The sequence below is a fragment of the Myotis nattereri genome, assembly GCF_964212035.1.
Source record: "Myotis nattereri genome assembly, chromosome: 1".
NCBI classification, from domain to species: Eukaryota; Metazoa; Chordata; class Mammalia; order Chiroptera; family Vespertilionidae; genus Myotis; species Myotis nattereri.
In genome coordinates this window covers 139,303,873-139,323,845 of record NC_138075.1, presented here as the reverse complement: position 1 = coordinate 139,323,845, position 19,973 = coordinate 139,303,873, and the positions used below count along the sequence as shown (strand labels likewise).

Sequence of the window (19,973 nt, the reverse complement as noted above, 5' to 3'; positions counted from 1 at the left end):
CGAGACATGCCCAAGGCTGCAGCACCAGCCGGTGGTCCCGATTACGGACTGTAGAATGGATCGGAGAAGCCTCTGTGGTTTATTCCTAAGAACCTTTTTCCGATATAATAATTTGTTAGTGGAATGATGAACTTAAAAGATAATGTAGAGAGACGCTACTAATAGTATTTTAACAAAAACCTAAAATCCAGCCACCACCTATCTAACATCACCCACCTGAGCTGTTAAAGGAACCGAGGTGCCTTTTTAAGTGTGGCAGGCAGCTGTGCATACCGGGTCCAGCTCCTCCAATGATGATGGTTTCCCCTCCAACTTCCTGAGGAGGCAGGCAGCGCCTCGCTGGGTCTCGGCCAGGGGCCACGTTGAGCCCCCCCCCCCCCCCGCCGCCCCCACAAACTGTCCGTTCCTTCATCACAAGGGCTGAAACTGGTCCTCACATGTATGTCCTGCCAGAGCTCTGGGTGGTCTGAAGTTGCATTGAGAGCATGAGCCACAATCTGCTCTTTAGTTGCTGACCCAGAGTCTCAGCTGCTCACACACAGGAGCAAATGCACGAGCGTGCAGTAGCTGTTACATCCACTTTAGCATATTGCAGCTGCTGAGTCGGTTCCAGGAGGCAACTGAAATGTTGGAACCTCTGATACCTCAAAGGTTTAAGGCAACTTTCCTGAGTGTTACATACGTCAAACATGTGATTATAGTTACTATAATGAGTAGAGACAGGGCAAAACATTTCTGGTGAAGGCATGCCAGCTCAGCAGCCCGAAGGTTGTAAACACTACCACCGGGTGCTAAAGTAATAAGAAATATTGCACTTTACATGAAACCACCAAGTTAAACATTTTGGAGGCAACAAGGAATGATAAGCAGGTTCCTGAGACTGTTCTAACAAGAACAGTCTATTTATATATTGTGTCTATTTATAGATTTACAAAAGTTTGTCAGTGTGTCAGTCCATTAGTAATCTGGGCATTATTTTCACGAACCTTTATCCCTATTTTTTAAAGGAAAACTAAGTGTAATGTTAGTTATATTTCCCTTTGGACCAATAATATTTGTTTAAAATTAAGAACTCAAACAAACAAAACAAAACAAAACAAAACAAAACACATCCTAGTGGTAAGGACCTTTTATTTCAGTTTACTTCTCCTGGAATTCAAACAGGAAAAAGCCGGTCGGAAGAACCTCTCTGGAAATGAAGGTGGAGACTGCGCCCAGGTTTGCTTTCTGTGAGCCGAACCTGGTGAGCCTCCGAGACGGGAGTCAGCAGGTCATGTCGGAAGGCACCACACTCGCAGTGAATTCATGAGACCTCATCATGAGTCACCTCAGAGTTTTCGGAGAAATAGAGCTTTCAGAACACAAGTTTGAGGCTGCTTACATGTCACTGATAACGCCCTCAAAGCCCAAACCATTTCCCTTGGTAACAGTTCCGTTTCATTCTTTGCCTAGGACGCAGCTATAGTAACAAGGTACAAAAAATAATAAGCATGCAGCCCTTTATTAGTTTTGCAATGTCTCTGCTTATAGTTCTGTATATTACATGACTGTGTTATACAAATACAGTTATTTACAAAAACACTCTAGCTGTGCAAACTTGTTACTTTTTAAAAATGTATGGAGAGTCCCATTTCTGCCCATCCCAATATATATTTGTAAAGCATGCATAAAAATTAACTTTGGTGTGGGAAAACTACTCTATGTGCTGTCACATATAGTGTTTTTATGTCTATTTATATATTTACAAAAGTTTTTCAGTTTACAGAACAGTACAGAAGTGTACACTTTAAAATCCACAATGTACTGTAATAGTGTGGGTTGCCAGGTCTCAGAAAACAAAGGAAGGGGTCAGATACTGCAAAGAAAACAACTAGAGAGTCCCAATATGTTAAAAAAAAAAAAGAAGAAGAAGAAGAAGAAAGAGAGAAATGCAAAGAAAACTAGCTCGCTTGGGCTGGCAAATTATCATACATACTTTTCATGGCAGTGCAATTGGTTTGATAAATTGCTTTCTACATATGACCCTGGGTTGGCCTGTTGTCTAGACACTACTTTCAAATGTACAATGCTATAGTATCAAAATGTTTTGGCAAAAAAGATCTTGAAAGGAACCATGAAGTTTTGACAAAAATAGAAATCTGTAATAAAGCTAAATAACACTAAAATAAAAGGAAATATAGTATCTCTTTTACAATTTGTATAGTCGCACTTGCGTATTTCTCTGTTCACGTCTAGTCTCTGTAATGAAAAATATTTTTATACAAAACATACTAAAATTCTGAAATCATACATGTTTTACATGCTCAATACGTTTTTTCCTGCCTCACACACCTACCCTTCTCTCTCACCATACTCCCTGTAACCCATGCTTACTTCATTTAACAGGTGTTGAATACAGACAGTTAACACTATGTAATTACAATAGCAACAACTAAAAAATAAAACCAAACCAAACAAGCTTTACTGAAATCTATTCATCCAGTATTTAGCACATACTTAGCATTAAGCCTCAAACAGTACAGCAATATGTTACATTCTCTTGCGAAAACAGTTGTTAAAAGACTGTTACAATTTTTTTCTACATTTTTAAATGTAACTCCAACTTGTGCCTGATAGGGTGTGGCCTTTAAGAGGTTTCCTTTGCTGTGGATGGGGTGGCTTTGCTGGAACTTCCATTCTGTGCCTTGTAGCTGGTGAGGCTGGGAGTATGGATGGTCCTGACGCTCCTGGCACCTTGGTTCAGTGAAGTGGGGGAGGCGGGGGAGGGGGGGGAGGAGGAGCAGGAGGGAGGGGCTGCTCGGCCATTGGGAGTCTGCAGTGAGAATGAAAGATGGTGACCTTTACCTGTGTGAGTGGGGCTCTGAAACTTTAAGGAGCCATTAGAGACAGAGGGGATGAGGGAGGCCGAGGAGGCAGCTCGTCCTGTTTGGGGGCTGAGAGGGTTAGAAGTAACCGGTGGTTTAGAAGCAGCTGGGTTAGGGAAGTTAGAGCTGTCACCGCTAGAAGAGGGCAGAGAGCCGCTTTTCCCAGAGCTGGGAGAAAGGGCTGGAATCTTAGAAGCAGGTAAGGAGGGGAAAGCAGGCTTACAGTCCCCACCAGCTTTCTTAGCACTTCCATTAGCCTGCAAATAAAGACGGCGGAGACAGTTTGTCAGAAAGTTGGTAACACGATCGTTGCACAGGGTCTGGCAACACAGCCCTTCTGAGAATAATTAAATAAAAGGCATCCAACCCAACCAAACCAGTTCAAGGCCTGAGCTAAGTCTCATTGTGCTGTACTGGACCTGGGAGAAAACCCCAAAGTGTATAGAGAGCAGAGGATGCACAAAGGAAGAAAGGAGACCATGTCTGGGGTCTGGGGCTGGGTCAGCCATGCGTCTGGGTTATTAAGGGGTGAAGGTGGGACGTGGAGTGTTAATGTGCCTCTAATGCAGTGCAATCAACATAGACGTTAGTGGGGGCGACTTTCGGGACAGTTCAACGACAGGTTTGTCTGACTCGGTTTCTCAGGGCGTTCTGATGAACCACTACATTCGCCAAAGAAAAGCCAACCGGTGTGGCAGCTCGTGTTAATGGCTAAACGTGGGACTCACAAAGTAAACGATGTTTTATTGCAGGCATGCAAAAGCGTGGAGGAAAGTTCAACAAACAAAGGTTTTTAGACTTTCTTCATGCCCCAGATCCAGGAAGTCTACACAAACCATAGCTTACAAAGAAAACAGAATGTTTGGTATAAACTAAGTCAGCGACTTGCTTCACCACTGTAAGCGTGTCCATCCAAAACTGGTTTTAAGGTAAAACTACCTGACGATATTGGCGGGGATCCTGCAGTTTGGTCTGCTTGCCGGGCTTGTCCAGGCTTCCGGGTCTACTCTTGGAGCTCATGGGGACTGGCATCCTGCTGGTCTGTGGGGTCCCCGCTGGGGCCTGTGGGGAAGAGCAGCGAGAGGGGGAGACAAGGGAAGCACGTGAGTGGATTATCGCCGAGGCCGGCCCGCGGGGTGCCGAGAAGCTCAATGTGAGAAGCCACAGCCCTACATGCAGAACAGATCTGGGAGACGGACATCAGAAGACACCACTGGGTTAATTCCAAGAATCAAACAGAATAAACTGCTCCACTACTGATCAAACGGATTTTAATGTGAGTATCAGAGCAATCATTTTAACGGCAAATGGATGACCCAGCATCCTTGCGCTGACCCAACACCAATCAGCAACAGAGGTAAAACCAGAGTCAATTAGCTGTTAGACACCCAGTTGTTGTTGTTTTGAAGGGGAGGGAGAAAGTGTGAGAGGAAAGTATCAAGGCGAACAGACAAATAAATAACTAAAACATAATAAATGAGCCACCTGACAGGAAGCAAGTCAATCACAAGACACCTTTTGCTAGTGGTGATTATGGCAGATTTAGGAAAGCAGCTGGGTCTTTTCATTTTCCATCAGACCAAGATACCTTACGTGAAGCTGAAGGTATTGATGAGGGGGGCTCTAGGGCAGTGGGAGCTTCTTCCAGAACTAGCAAGGCTCGGGGAGAGGCCTCCCGGGCTATGTGGGACGAGCTTGCAACAGAATCTCTGTTGGGAGAACATGAGGTATCAACGAGGGCTTTTGGGCTCATTTCGCTGATCGTGTTTTCCAGCTGTTTGATGGTCTGCTCCAGGCTGTCCAGTGTTCTGTAGGTGTTATTTCTAATCTCATCAGTTCTGGAAATGGAAGATGTGTTCTCCAGACAGGGCTGCCCCTGTCTCCTGAGCCTGTTTTGGGGGGTGTCTTCGGGTGGGGAAGACTGAGTGATCTCGAATCGCTTGGCTTCTTTGTGCTGCTTCAAAGTGCCGTCCTCTTCCTCCTCTTCGTAGACCACCACCTGCAAGGTCTTCTTCCCCGTCTTGGTTCCTGTGCGAATTGCCTGAGTGAGAGCGGCGAGTTGCTTTTTAGGGAATTTGAACTTGAACTTTTTCTTGGGGCTTTCCAACTGGTCATATGCCGCATCACACTTGCTTTCTGAACTTGGAGAATCTGCTCGGCCGCTCGTGGGCAGCTCAGCCTTATTCATTCCCTGTCCTCCTGACACTCCGGTGTCTCCTGAGACGGAGTGTGGCTGCAATCGGCTCTCAGCCTGCAGTCCTGAGCCAGGGCCTGACACAACCTTCTGGAACTTTTGGGAAGTGTTATTCTGGACCACAGTGTCTCCATTTTCCTCCTCTTCCTCCTCTTCTATCTTTTCCTCTGTCATCATTCTCTCTAATTCCTCATCGCACTCCTCAAATATGGTTGAAAGTCTCTTATATGCAGATCGGATGTCCATGGGTTCGTCAAAAATGATGATGACTGGCTTCTTGTCTAGGCACACGACTGGCTCTTCATTTTCAGTCCCTTCTTGTTGGGAAGTCATCTCTTTTTTGGCATCAATATTCACAGTCTGTACATCTTCTCCCTTCTTGCTCACTATCTCGCGGACCTCCCCGCTAGAGAGAACCTGGACCGCAGTTCTGGTAATCATGAAGGCGATGTTGTCTGTGGGTGCACTTTCCTCAGTGGGAGAACTTGGGGTTGATTCTCTGTCCTCATTAGGCTTCCCATTATTAGCATGCCAAGCCCCCTTGGGTCTTAGCACAACTTGGCCAAACTCTGTCACAGGAACCTCTTGATCTTGAGTTTTGACATCACAAATACTCAATTCAGTTGACCTAGTGGGAGAGAGTAGGTGACATCTATCTGCATTTTCTTGATCTTGTTGACTCATCTCTTTTGTCTTTTCATAATTCATCTTCTGGTTCTCAGGGTCAGATGGAGGGCCCTGCAGTCCTGAGATTTTAGGCCCTTTGCTTATTTCATCTTCTAACAAATTGGTGCCAGGGAAACTGGAATTGACCTTAGACACATTTTTCTGGGAATAATTTCTACTGTCTCTAAGTAAACTTCTATTGGGAATGGAATTTTCCTTCATTAAGATGTCAGTTTTATAGTCTGATGTTCTTGAGGCATCAAGAATATCCGATGTTCTTGCTGTCAGTTTTATAGTCTGATGTTCTTGAGAAATACTGTTCTCCACTCCTCTTTCCCACCTGGGACAGTCACTGTGTGTAGGAGCCCCTGAGGTGACCTGCGAGGGAGAGTGGAGGCGGGAAATGACATGCGTTAATCAGAAATGGATCCGAAAAGGAGGCTAATTAATCTGCACGGTATCGGCTGGAACACGGATGGGGAACTCACCTTTCGGGATTCCATTTGGGGGCCATTTTCATATTCAACATCAGATTTCCGTACGTCTTCGTGGAAAAATTCCAAATTCTGGTAGGATAGTGTAGGACATGTTACTCCACAAAACCACACCTCCTCCCACAGTGGACTATAACTAAATTGTTCCTTTAATTACATTTCCAAAACATGCGGGCCAACCACATTTGTTACACACCGGTCCAAAGCCTAGAGCTCTGTTTACCTTGGGCTGTTTTGTTCGCCAACTTCCAAAAATGCCCTGTGTTTGCATAAGATGAAAATCTCAATTAGCAAAATATCTCAAGAAATTCAAATCTGGTGGGGGAGCAATGAAGAGAATAAAGAGACTGATGCTGTAGGAAACGTCCTCTTTCCAACATCTGACAGTGAGCTTGGCAGAAGCGGAAACCAGCATGGGGTGGCCTTGCAGAAAGCGCACCATGTCAGCAGGCAGAGGCAGCGTCTTCTGCCTGCCGCCTCATCGTGTCACTTTAGGCAAGCTCCTCCACTTCTCCGGGCCTCGAGGTTCTTGCTTATAAACTGAGGCACTAGGCCAGCAGATTGTACCTGTCCCTTCCAGCGAGTTATTTCCGTCCTAGCAGTTTTGTTTATGGAAAGTGTCCTCCAAGGACATCTGCACTGGTAGGGTGTAGGACTTTGAGATTTAAAAAAACAACATTCCTTTTCAAATGACAGATTGAAATATACTCGCAGTTTGTACTTGCACTTGCCAAGGGAAGTGTCAAAATAGCCTTCAAAGTAATCACACCAAGACGATCAAATCCAAATTCAGTGTGATAATGCTGCTAAAATATCACCTAAACATTTACAAAACAGATATCTGAGGCTAGGATTGAGACTGGCACATCATGATTAAGATTTTATTCTCTATACAGTCTGATGCAGAGCAAAGAGACAGCCCGAGGCTCTCACCGAGGTTCCGAACAGAAGAGCCCAGCACGGAGGACCCGGGATGCAGAGGGCTCCCCCGGGAAAGCGCGCCCTTCCCCGCATGGCTGTGCCAGTAGCCCGGGCCCTGTCACAACGCTCACACTAACCACGCCCTGTCATTCCAGGGCACTGCTGTCCTTTCTTCTCATTGCAGAAGCCCAAGAGGAAGAGGTGAGTTTAGTAGGATGGGACATAATCCCAACGAGGTTGTTTGGTTACAGCCTAACAAAGCACAGTAACCCAGGCCCCCGCCAAAGTCAACCCAGAGCAGTCCTACCAGCCTGGTTAAAAATGGAAAGAATGTTCATACAGGTTAAGGGATAATACACCAACAACAGACTCCCTATAAGTCACATGGAAAGATCGCACAAGGTACGAGGTGCACTAGACAGCCAACGCCACCAGTTTAACTTCCCCTCACCCCCAGGAGGCCCCCAAAACCAGTGCAATGAATGACTCAGCTGCTGTAGTCGAATGACATAATATCTTTTGTGGGATTTTACATTTAGATGATTCAACAACAAATACAACAAGTAAAAGGTTTTAAGAAAAAGAAATGAGGCTTGGGCCCGAGGTTTCAAGTCCATCTATGGAGCTAGCACGTTAGGACCTGCGGAAGAATTTATCCTTGAATGAGGGAAGGAACAGCCATGTGATCTACAGAAGACACCTGCACAGCTGATGTTCTGCTGGCCCAGGTGCTGGGGGTAGACCTGCTCTCTGTTCTGATTGGTCAGGACCCCAGTCATACCCATCATGAAATATCTGGAATGCCACCATGTGAGACATGCATTGTAAGACAGGTCGAGTAGCAGGAATACTCCAAGGCAAGGCCACTAACATAAAGCTGCCAAGCTGAGGTTTCACATGGCCTACCATTTTTGTCACTGGGCTAGAAAAAAGAATGGGTGTATCAAAGCAAGTGCATTAACTTTATTCAGAGTAGCATGGTCACAACTGTCATAGGTAATCTCACAGTGATTTCTTAGATAGTCAAGATTGAATAATTAAGCCTCCTTAATATCTGCTTATGGGCTCTGAGATTTGGATTGCTCAGACCGCTGGTGAAGCAGGCTCAATACGCATACGGGCAATAAACCAGGATTAGAGACAGAATTATAGGACTACTGCATAAAAGTCAGGAACTAGGCTACTGCTTTCTGATGACAGAAGGAATATTTTAAGAGGTATAGGAAAGGAGATGAGTAGCCCAGGAAGAGGTTAATGACAACAATTGGGGACAAGTCTGAAACCCACATTGTATATAATACTCAAATACAAGTCTGATACTGATATTATGCAGCAGATCAACCTACTCAGTACAATTATCTAGAATAAGCACCTGTGATTAAACCCAGTGTTGGGCACTCAATACAGACCTGCTTATTATTAGCCGATGGACCCCTGATTGAGATAAAAGAGATGATTGGGATATGGGTTTGTAATTGCTGGACAAAACATCTCATGCAAATTTCAAGAAAATTAGCAAAATTCTACAATGAGACAATAATCTTCTCCAGCGGGATCTTCAAGAAGTTCCCAGTTTCCAGTGTTTTAGACAAAAATAGTCCCATTGGCCCAAATATGCCCTATAACTCAAATGCGCTAGGGCCTTCCATGGCCTGATCTTAATAAGGCCACATAAGGGGATTCCAGAGACTGGAAAAACAATATATTTCCAATATGATTGCCATGGATTCAATCCAAATTAGTAGACGGTTTTCTTCATGAGAAAAATTTATCAACAATAATCTCATAACCTCCCGTGATGTGCTGGGAGATCGCATGTCACCTGGTTACTGGCTTTCTGTGGCAGACTCATTGTACACAGGGCTCTCTGCTGGCTGTGAGCCAGGGAGGAGCAGGCAGGGGGCTGCAGTCACCAGGTTGTGTCTCTTGAAGGGTTGTATTAGAATAACTTTTGATTTCATGACCCTTTAGCTCCTCACTGAGCTTATGTGCACATGGACTGCGGTGCCCACTTGGACTCACAATGCTCTAGCCGAGATGTTTGACTTCATTTAAGGGCAACTAGAACCTCTGAATTCTGAAATATACATTCTGGTGAGACATGTTAGGACTTGAGTTGATCATAATAAACGTTCTATACCAGCGGTTCTCAACCTGTGGGTCGCGACCCCTTTGGGGGTTGAACGACCCTTTCACAGGGGTCGCCTAAGACCATCGGAAAACACATATATAGTTACATATTGTTTTTGGGATTAATCACTGTGCTTTAATTATGTTCAATTTGTAACAATGAAAATACATCCTGCATATCAGATATTTACATTACGATTCATAACAGTAGCAAAATTACAGTTATGAAGTAGCAACGAAAATAATTTTATGGCTGGGGGTCACCACAACATGAGGAACTGTATTAAAGGGTCGCGGCATTAGGAAGGTTGAGAACCACTGCTCTTGCCTGACATTTAGACAGTGGCTTCATTCAAATAAGATGGCTCTCTTGCCAAAAAATCATTAAAGTTCCAGGTCTAGCTTAATGTTGAGGTTCAAACACTCAGGCTCACATCCTCTCCCTAAAGTACTGAGGTCACAAGAATGAACTTTGTTCCAGAGCCTGGACATCTGTTTCGAAGCCATTGGAACGCCACAAAGTGTATTAGCACTAAAACTATACTGAACTTCTTATTCTGCAAGGTCTACTTTGAGAATTTGTAATATAAGAGAATTCTGCTGGGCATCTTTACACATGTGTGCAGATACATGTGTGTGTTTCCATGAGCATCCACCTGTGGACGCCTCAGGTGTGCAGCTCCGCCCCGAGCTTCCTTCCTGGAATCTACGGCTTTCACCGATTTTTAATATTGATGCTTTGGTTCAGGAGATAGGTGAAAAATGAGAAAAAGTGCTACAAACTTGGTTGGCGTTTCTTTTTTTTTTGTCTGTAAAAGTCATTCTAGACAATCTTGAAAGATGTATATTCTTTAGTTTGTGAAGATAATGCCTCAATTCTGCACATACTATCGAACGCTGTGCACAGAAACAGTGCATCTGCTCAGAAAACCTCAGCCAGTTATCTCTGAATTAAATGCAAAGCGGTGTTTCAGTGCATTGTCTTTTTAAAGGCGAGAGGGAAGGAGAGGGCACAGGAGGACGAGCGCAGGAGCGGTTAGTGTCAGCAAGGAAAGAAGGGCGTTCCGCCCGCGTGGCCGAGTGTGATCGCCACGTTACCTTCTTCTCCTTGGGTGAGACTGTGGCCCCCGGCCTAGTGTCTTTAGCGTGACTGTCAGCCCGGGACTGCTCAGCATGACTGTTTGAATTTACATCCATAAAGGAACACTTCTGGAATGCCTATGGAATTAAAATACTGAGGTTAACAGGATTCTGTGTAGCGAGGAGGAAGGAGGAGGCAGGCAGGCAGGGAATCAATCTAGAGCGTGGAGACCACAGCCCTGTCCTGCACACAGGTCACCCCAGGGCCAGATGGAAGGCAGCACCTTGAAAACCTGATCCCCTTCTGGCCTCAGGCCCACAGAGCTGGTGAGAGGGCGGAGCCTAGGGCCAAGGCCTCCTAATTTCTGGGCCACAGCAAGATGAAAGGACACAGCCCTTGCAGAGAACACCCTTTTTTCCTGTCCAGGGTGAACTTGGTTTGCGTTTAGTAGGGCTTCTTGTTTTGACCTTTCAAAAATACTGAATATGTAAATGAATTAAAAAAATACAAAACACCCAAGAAGCCATCTTTTCTTTCTTTTTTCTTGATTATTTTTTTTTACCAGACTCAATTTATTTATTGAAGCTATAGAAAAAGGGCACAAGATATTAAAAACCCTGAAGCCTTAAAATAAAGGCAATGCTGGCCAATTCACTGTCTGAAATAGTAACAGGGGCTCCGTGCTCCGAGGCGTTCTGAGGCTCACTGAGAAAGTGGTGCTGTTCAGCACCATGGCATTCTGAGTGGCCTCGGAACTGCCTGAGGCCTAGACTTGTTTCTGAAAACTGTCCTGGTTTTTGGAGCCACACCAGCTCCTGTGAGCACGGAGCCAGGAGAGGAAGCACAGGCTATGTCTGCAGGGCAGAGGGGAGCGGCAGAGTGATGGAGAGAGCAGGAGACACAGTAACCCAAGAACCCAAGTTTTTTGAAATCAGAGGTTTTCAACATATCACCTGGTTTATAAAAATACTATTACCCAGGGCTCACCCAGAGAAAATTAAATCTGAATCTCTGGGTTGTAGGACTTTAAAAAAATTTTCCTACGTAATTCTAACGGACAGCCAGGATTAAAAACTACTTATTTAAATGAATCATCTCAAATAATTCTTTCATATTTCCTTAATGTCAAGTACTGTCATCTGGAAATAACGGCAGGCAGAAAGAATAACCCATGCCCTCCCCGAGTGAACGTCTCATCGCTGGTCCAAGTAAGAATGGAGCTGGTGCCCAGGACTCTCCCCAGCCGGCTCTCCACTCTCTGCGGACTCCCTGCTCCCGCTGCTCCGGCACCCTCCTTGTTGGCCCGGAGTTGCCCAGGGCTCCGCTCACGAAGGCCACTTGCCATCGCTGTTGGGCTGTGAGGCCCTGGACTTCGGAGCCTGTGGTTTCTGACGGTGCCTGTTGACAGGAGCATGCAAGTTGCTCCACAGTTATGCTCCTTGTCCTGCCGTGGGGTTGAGGGCTGTCTAACCAGAGCCACTGGCCAACTTTCTGAGCAGCGGGTTGGGTCCCTACCCCAGCAGGATGGCTGGGTTTGGTTAAGTTAGGGTTAGAGCACATACTCACCACTAGCACCTAACCACCAACAATAAAACAAGAAGCCAGATACACCGCTTTTGTAAAGCTTCCAGTTAAAGAAATCAAGGAAGATACTCAGTCTTCGATGGAGGGAAATATTCTCAATGATGGGCTCTAAGTGGCTAGAACAAATAAATTAATTTTCTTAGGAGGCTAGTGCAGGATTATTCACAAGACTAACACTCTCCATTTCTTGGCTTATTAGTAATTGTTCACCGTGTACCGATTTACAATGACCTAGTGCTCTGTCACCATTTGAATCAAACCAGGCCATGACCCATTGAAACCCTAATTTGGGGCCAGATGCTACAATGAATGGCCCCAGGATCTGCCTACACATTTTAGGACATGCACCAATCCCAGCGACAAGTAGGCTTGACATGCCAGAGTCAACAGCCTGAGGGTCCTCATTGGATAACTGGGTGATGGATGCCTCCCTGCTCCCAGCTGTTTCATGAGTTGCTAACTTTATAAATCTGTGATTCCTATGAATGAAATTCTCTAGCCATTCTAAAAACCTGTGTGTAATCTGATGGGTGGAGGGGATGTCCCAGTCCAGTCTGTGAGTTTCAGTGAGGCTCGAAAGGCTCGTGCATGTGACCATCAACCAGCAGCCCTGCGTTCCCTATAAAATCCAAGCAGCTCCTCTTTAGCAGGCATTCCCACGGAAAGCAGAGTAGGACAGCAGCAGTGGAAATGACATGGTTTGAAAGCTCTCCCTATTCCAAATGCAAGATGCAGATCCACGGTTGTGGGCCTGCACAACCATGGGTACACTGGTGAAAAGTAACATGTTTTGGAGCCCCAGGAAAGTTGTGATCTTACCATCTGAAGGACAAAATAATCCTATAATAAGCATGGGTCAAAATGAAATACTCTATGAACAGACTTTAGTCTAAGCATTATGCATATGTCTTCAGTTAATCAAGTTCTTAGAATGTATACACAGGGCAGATTCACTTCCACAATTTGAATGTGGGATCAGTTTTGGGTATAGCCCATGCACCCCATCTTTAATCCTAAGAGGAGACTGTGGTCATTAGTTACAAATAAAAATCTAAAAATAAATATCAATTTCTTAAATAGGCAAGGAAAATGATAAATAAGACTATTTGGCTTTTGAGACTATTTGAAAAGATGAAACTGACATTGAATGGGAACCTTGTATGGAGTGAAGGAAGCCACATGACTCAAGGTCAGTCATTCTAAATATCAAGGCCAAGTTACAGGACCGCGCCTGAAGCAGGGGTTCAGCAGTTCTTATCGAGAGAAACCATGGCCAGTGTTTCTGATTTCCTTTTAAATTATTTTTTAAGGGAAACAGAGACTATCAACACTGAAAGGAAGAAAAGTCAATTTTACCAGCCAGAGCTAGGAAAGCTTGCAATTGATTTTTTGTGTAAACGTCCTGAGTTGTTCCATGGAATGGTCATTCCTTACACACATCCTAAAGGTGTGCTGAGAGCCCAGTGAAGGCCAAAGCCAGCCTTCTCCAGCCAAGGAGTCTGTGAGAGATGTAGGCGGAGTTCCTGATGGGAAGAGCAAGGAGCCACGGTCAGTCACTGTATCCACATACCTGGAGTTCTGCCATGATTTTGTCTCCTTCTTCTTCCTCCTCCTCGTCCTTTGAGGAGCAGGTAGTGACCGGAGGTGGGGATGGAGTCCACGCTGAAGCAGGCTCCTCTGCTGGGCATTTTGTGGCTCTAGCCTGCAGGCTTGGTCCGGCATCTTCACCGCTTGCCTATGGAAGGTTCAAGGCACAGATGTTGGCTGAACACCCCCAGGTCTGGCAAAAAGAGGGAGCGACCACAGAGGACTACTAAACTGACTTCCTAGCTCTTCAAATCGAGTTGAAGGGCTATTCTGTCCACTTGCATTTAGTTTAGGTTTTTGTCCATGTGAGCTACCATTTTGGTGAATGGATTGAAGAATTATAATAAAATTGTAACTCCTCACCGTTCAGTGCCTGTAAGAAAGGTCCTCCCATACTATCTTCCCTTGAAACTTGAATTTTACATTGAACATAAAAGATAAAACATGCCATGTGCCGTGCAAGCTAAAGCTCATTAGGCATCTCTGTGTATGGACGCCCTCAACCGTGTTAGCTCATCCCAGTTATCTTTGTAAGGTGGTCTTTCTTTTGCTTCCCTCTGCTACCCTTATTTTCAACCTCACGATGACCTGCTGGGGAAGTAGCTTATGATTTGCATTTCACATCATTGCAGCTAAACGTCAGGTAAGGATAAAACTAGTGTTGCTGCATCCAGTCCATAACACCGGCTGACGTTTTTCCATCGGTGGAACTTCCTGCCCATCTAGTTTTATTTGATTCTCTGCCTCTCTTCTCTGCCTCAGTGCTTTCTAGGTTCTAAATGAGAGCAGACATGACCTTGTCTAAGGGATCGTATGAACCCAGAGACCAGTATGCCAGGCCTTGACCCATCTGACCTTAGTGGTGTTCTCCTTCCTGCTGGTGTAGACCACGTCGCCAGTCCTGGTGGTGGTGAGCCCGGATCCTGGCAGGTAGCTCCGTCTCGGGGGCGGGGGAGGAGGGGGTGGGGACTTGCCCCCCAACCTGTCCAAGTCCTGCTCGGAGCTTGGAGAGTCTTCTGTAAGACAGTGTGCCACTGCACAATCATCTCTTTTCAAGATAACGCCCCAAAGTCCAGTGTATTCCTATAGCCTTGATACATTCTCATGAAAAATTTTCTCTATTCTCTCCATCGTGCAAAAATTAATGGTAAAAACCCTGCAGCCCAACTGACTTGAAATCCTGGAAAGACCTTTCACAAGCTAATTAACCCCTCTGCCTTGGATTTCTCGTCTGCTAAATGAGTATTATAACAAGCGCCTCTCCACTGGGGTGCCCTGAGGATTAAATGACTTACTATGCATAAAGCACAGTGCTTACTGGCCTATGATAAATGTTATGCAACTATTTGCTGTCATTATTAAACAAAAAATCTACTTGGAGAGATGAGCAATCAGAACTAAAGGTAAATCAGAGCCCTGCATGGTCTCCAAAGCCCCCAACCCCCAGGCGAAAAACAGCCTTCGGAGGAGCCACTGGGCAGGGGTGTGTTAGAGTAGAATATGGCCAAGGAAGGGGCAGAGGGAAACTGGGAAGCACATGGGAACAGGGAACAAAATCACGGGGAAAGTGGGGGCTTTGGTCCTGGTTATGGGCTTGGAAAAGGCTCTCTGCTAAAGAACAGAGACAGCAAACGCAGTAGAGAGAGAATTGTTAGTGTTGACATCTACTCAGCCTTCCCCAGGAAAATGCTCAGGAAAACAGCCTCATTGCAAAGCCCTTCCCCAACCTTCCCCACTTCAGCCCTTTACAAACACTGCCCAGCAGTTCTCTAAAGTGGTAGAACCAGAAATTCAGGGTCTGCACTTACAGCTGGGCTTTTCCCAACTCTCTCTAGGGCAGTGATGGCGAACCTATGACACGTGTGTCAGAGGTGACATGCAAACTCATTTTTTTGGTTGATTTTTCTTTGTTAAATGGCATTTAAATGTATAAAATAAATATCAAAAATATAAATCTTTGTTTTACTATGGTTGCAAATATCAAAAAATTTCTATATGTGACATGGCACCAGAGTTAAGTTAGGGATTTTCAAAATGCTGACATGCCGAGCTCAAAAGGTTCACCATCACTGCTCTAGGGACTTGAGTGCTTGTCTTTTCTGAGCAGAGAGACAGAGTTCTTTAGAATGCTTGACACGTTCCCATTTATAGTGGTGACAGACTTGCCCGGCTGGTGGCTCAGTGGTTGAGCATCGACCTATGAACCAGGAGGTTAGTGTTCGATTCCTCGGCAGGGCACATGCCCAGGTTGTGGGCTCAATTGCCAGTGTGGGGTGGGCAGGAGGCAGACAATCAATGATTCTCTCTCACCATTGATGTTTCTCTCTCTCTCCCTCTCCCTTCCTCTCTGAAATCAATAAAAATATATTAAAAAAAATAAAGTTGTGACAGACTCGGGAAATCATGAGGGTGACATGCCAGTGATTATTCATGGTGGACAGTTTCTGTCTCATGCACGAGGGTGCTGGGTTATAGGGCCCCGCAGCATCGGGGCTGTGCTGGTTCCTATGCCAGCAGCCTGGCCTTGGGATGGTCACCTCCAGGTTGGGTTCCTCTCGCAAGCATGTCAAACTCACAGCCACCGGGCCACATGCCTCAGCATAGGCTGGCCGACCCAGCTCTCTCCTCTCAGGTGTGATGACAGACTCCCTCTTTGAGCAACTTATTCAAGCTCCTCTCGGCCCTCTTCTCACTAGCCCTGACCTTGATCTGCTGAGCCGAGCTTTAGCAAAGAATCCAGTTAGCAAGAATCCCCCATTCTTGATATCGGACAAGTTCTTCGCTCCCCACCCTGATATTAACGTCCTTGGCCTGCCTCTCGCAGGAATCCCGCCTGCTGCACTCAGAGCTGAGTCAGTCTCTCTCCTCTTAGCAATAGTCTTGAATAAAGTCTTCCTTGATGCTTTTTAACATCTGCCTTTGTGAATACTTTTGCTTTACCACTGACTGAGGCCACCATTCCCCAAATTTTCCATTAATATTTTTGGGAGCTATCCATCCTGCCCCATTATATATGTAGGCAGACAATGCACCCAAAAGGAAATACAAATGATTTTTTAAAACCCTTAGCTTAGAATTTTACCCTACTAGTAGACAAAAATAAAAGCAATAACATCCATGACAAATAAAAAGAGAATAACAGAAATCAAAGTCTACAGAGAATGGGTGATACCCTCACCCACTTCTGGTGGCCTGGACATTAGTAGACTCTTTTTGACAAGAAGCCAGGCCATGTGTTAAAAAAGAAAACAACAACAGTAACAACACTTTAACTGAGTGAAGATACTTTGGGGAGTCATTAAAAATATAATTTATGCAAACTTTTTTTAAATCTGAAAGAATAAAAATCCCAGATGAGGTTAACAAAATGTATTGTTACTATTTTTATTGTACAAGCAGGAGAAGGAACAATTATAATTTATTTATCATTCTAAATATATAACATTTTTCTTTTTTTCACTTTATTTTTATTGTTGGCACTATTACGGATGTCCCCAATATCCCCCCCTTTGCCCACCTCCACCCAACCCGCCCCTCTTTCCTCTGGCCATCACCGCACTGTTGTCTGTGTCTATGGCTTATGCATACATGTTCTCTGGCTAATTTCTTCACCTCTGTCATCCAATTCCTACTCAACACTCCTCTCTAACATCTCATTCGAAATTTATAATTTATTTGTAATTCTAAAACATCAAAGGAGACTCTATGACAAAAATTAATAATAGGGAGAGCTGAATTAGGAAAGAGAGAGATGCAATGAGGAAGATCATGTTATCCATTAGAAATTCTCCATGGGAACTTTGGGAGAAACGCCGTGGTGGTGAGAGCAGACCTGCCCCTCCCAAGGCCCTTTCCTCTCTGGTCTGCGTGCCTGACCCTCCAGGGGCCTAGCCAGGCCTCTCACAACTGGCAGGTAGGGAAAGAGATGAAAAAATGCCTCTTAGTACAGACTGATGGGGAGACTTTCAGTGAGTGGAGTTTTAGAGAAGCTTTGAGGAATGAAAACCTGGAGTGTTACAGTGGTTAAACTATGGTTATAAATTTCCTTGACAAGTCAAGATGGAGATTCCATTTCAAATTAATTTTAGTTGCTGGACAAGGTCTCATTCATTTAGTGTGACACATTGGGCCACAAGTAAACAATGATGTCACATAATTTTTTTTTTTATCCTCATCCTAACTCAAGGATTTTTATTGATTTTTTTTTAGAGAGAGAAGGGAGAGAGAAACATTGATGTGAGAGAGAAATATCAATTGGTTGCCTTCTGTAAGTGTCCTAACCAGGGAATCAAACCCTCAGTCTTTTGGTGTATGGGGTGGCCTTCCAACCAACTGAGCCACCTGGCCAGGGTAAACGTCATATAATTTTAATATCAGAATAAAGCACAAGGCTTGTAATAGCTTAGAGACTTAGTAGGCTGAGTTTTTTAAAAGTTATTTTATATTATTACTGACATATTGAGGCTTAACTTCCATAGTTCAGTTGGTTAAATTTACAATTTAATAATTTCGATTTAAAAAATACAATTTCATCTTACAAGCAATTATCCCCCTGGGAGCTCATAAAAGCTGGCCTTTTCTTTCCGCAGCATATGAAAAACTCCTGCTTTGGATGCAGGCCTCATACTCACCCAGCTGGTGCTGGGAAGTGTCATGAATTCACAGGAAATGCAGAAGCTGGGAAATCTAAATGTTTCCTTATTGGGCATTGTTCTAGCATCTTAACATAGAACAGCTTCTTCCCACTATGGCTATAGTTATGGTTTCAAAGTAGTAGTGAAGCTCTAGGGACACCTGAGAGATTGGTTCTCCCAATTTTTCAATTTCATAAAATTCCTAAGAAGTGAGAGCTTGGCCCCACCCTGACCCGAGGGCAGCCAGTGGCAGCTGCCAGCCCCTTACCTGAGAGTTCCAGCCTGTCCCCCGGAGCATCGCCCTTGGGCTTTGGGCCCGAGGCTGGGGGCATCTCTAGGTTTGGAATTGACTTCATGATATTGGCCTGAGCTTCTTCCAGGAGCTTCTCGAACTCTTTCCCATTATAGTGGTCCAGATTTTGTCTTTTCTCTTCCCATTTCCTTTCTGCTTTCTGAAGGAAAAGAGCAGGTGAAGAAAGTTGGTAAAAACAGAGGGAAAAGCTCATTAATTGTTTAGAGATTTCCTGTTGGGTGGGAGGAGGTGTAACACAGTTAAAGTGCTGGCAAAATAACGCTCCGGGTTATGTGCTGAGAGACACCTGGCAAATCGGACACACCTGCTCTCTGCTGCCTCTCCTATAGCGAAATGGGCTGCATTTACGCGCGTGACACTCATTCATATTGCAGCAAGCTCAGAAATCAAATTCATTCACTAAATGATGGCTGAGCACTTACCGAATACTTCCACCAACAGTAAATAAAACGGGACACAGACACGCTACCCTGGGTAAGTATCCATAACCAAGTTTTTGTTTTCTAAATTGAGCTTTCATTGTAGAGAGTTTCAAACAAACAGAAATAAACACCAAAACACTCACTAGGAGCTAAGAATCCCATGTCTTGGTTCCACTTCTGTCAAAGACTTGCTATATGGCTACTGGACCACATTTTCTTACTTTGAAAAAGGGGGCGGGGGTGAGATTACTTAGATGACCTGTTTATGGTACAAAGTCAGCAACAGTTGATGACTTGAGGGCACACAAATACAACATGAAATGATTCTTGATGTTTGCAGTTCTATTGCTTTGTGTTATCAGCAGTGCTTAGGCAAGAATGATCACCAGATTGAAAACAGGCATTGACAAAAAAATTACTCATTTCTGTAGATTCTTTTAAAAATTGAAAATGAACTGTATGTTAATAAACACTGACTTTATAATCATTCAAAGTGTGCACACATTTCTTAGGACATCATATCCTATGTAATAAAGAGGTAATATGCAAATTGACCATCATGCCCTCACAAACATGGCTGCCTACAACCAGGCTGGCAGGGAGGTTAGTGAAGGATGACCAAACGACTGAACAAGCAGGCTGCATGGGGAGACCAGGCAGGCAGGGGGGTTAGTGAGGAACGACCAAATGACTTAACAGCAGGCTGTGTGGGGCAACCAGGCCGTTGGGGGAACTGTGAGGGGTGACCAGGCCAGCAGTGGGGGGGGGGAGTTGGGGGCAACCAGGATGGCAGGGGGCAGTTAGGGGCGATCAGGTCAGCAGAGGGGGGCAGTTGGGGTCAACCAGGCAGGCAGGCAGGTGAGCGATTAGGAGCTAGCGGTCCAGGATTGTGAGAGGGATGTCCGAGTGACCCAGGATTGGGCCTAAACCGGCAGTTGGACATCCTCCGAGGGGTCCCAGATTGGAGAGGGTGCAGGCTGGGCTGAGGGCACCCTCCCTGCATGAATTTTGTGCACCAGGCCTCTAGTATATATAAACACATTTTCATAAAAAATATGACTCGGATACATATATGTACTATCT

General features: G+C 44.9%; 1 protein-coding gene across 4 annotated transcripts in view; it reads right to left on the bottom strand.

Moving 5' to 3' along the window:
- Positions 1-1,114: 1,114 nt before the first annotated feature.
- Positions 1,115-19,973, bottom strand: part of KIAA1217 — a 467,214-nt gene continuing 448,355 nt past the window's right edge. For 2 of the 4 annotated variants that reach the window (XM_081104030.1, XM_081104031.1), the window contains exons 14-21: positions 18,424-18,607; positions 14,377-14,537; positions 13,505-13,669; positions 10,368-10,487; positions 6,213-6,290; positions 4,453-6,102; positions 3,804-3,926; positions 1,483-3,121 (exon numbers count right to left, since the gene is read on the bottom strand). In XM_081104030.1, coding sequence (XP_080960156.1) covers positions 2,627-3,121; positions 3,804-3,926; positions 4,453-6,102; positions 6,213-6,290; positions 10,368-10,487; positions 13,505-13,669; positions 14,377-14,537; positions 18,424-18,607 — 2,976 coding nt within the window. In that variant the 3' untranslated portion in view covers positions 1,483-2,626. The other 2 variants (XM_081104029.1, XM_081104028.1) reach the window with 2 other exon arrangements.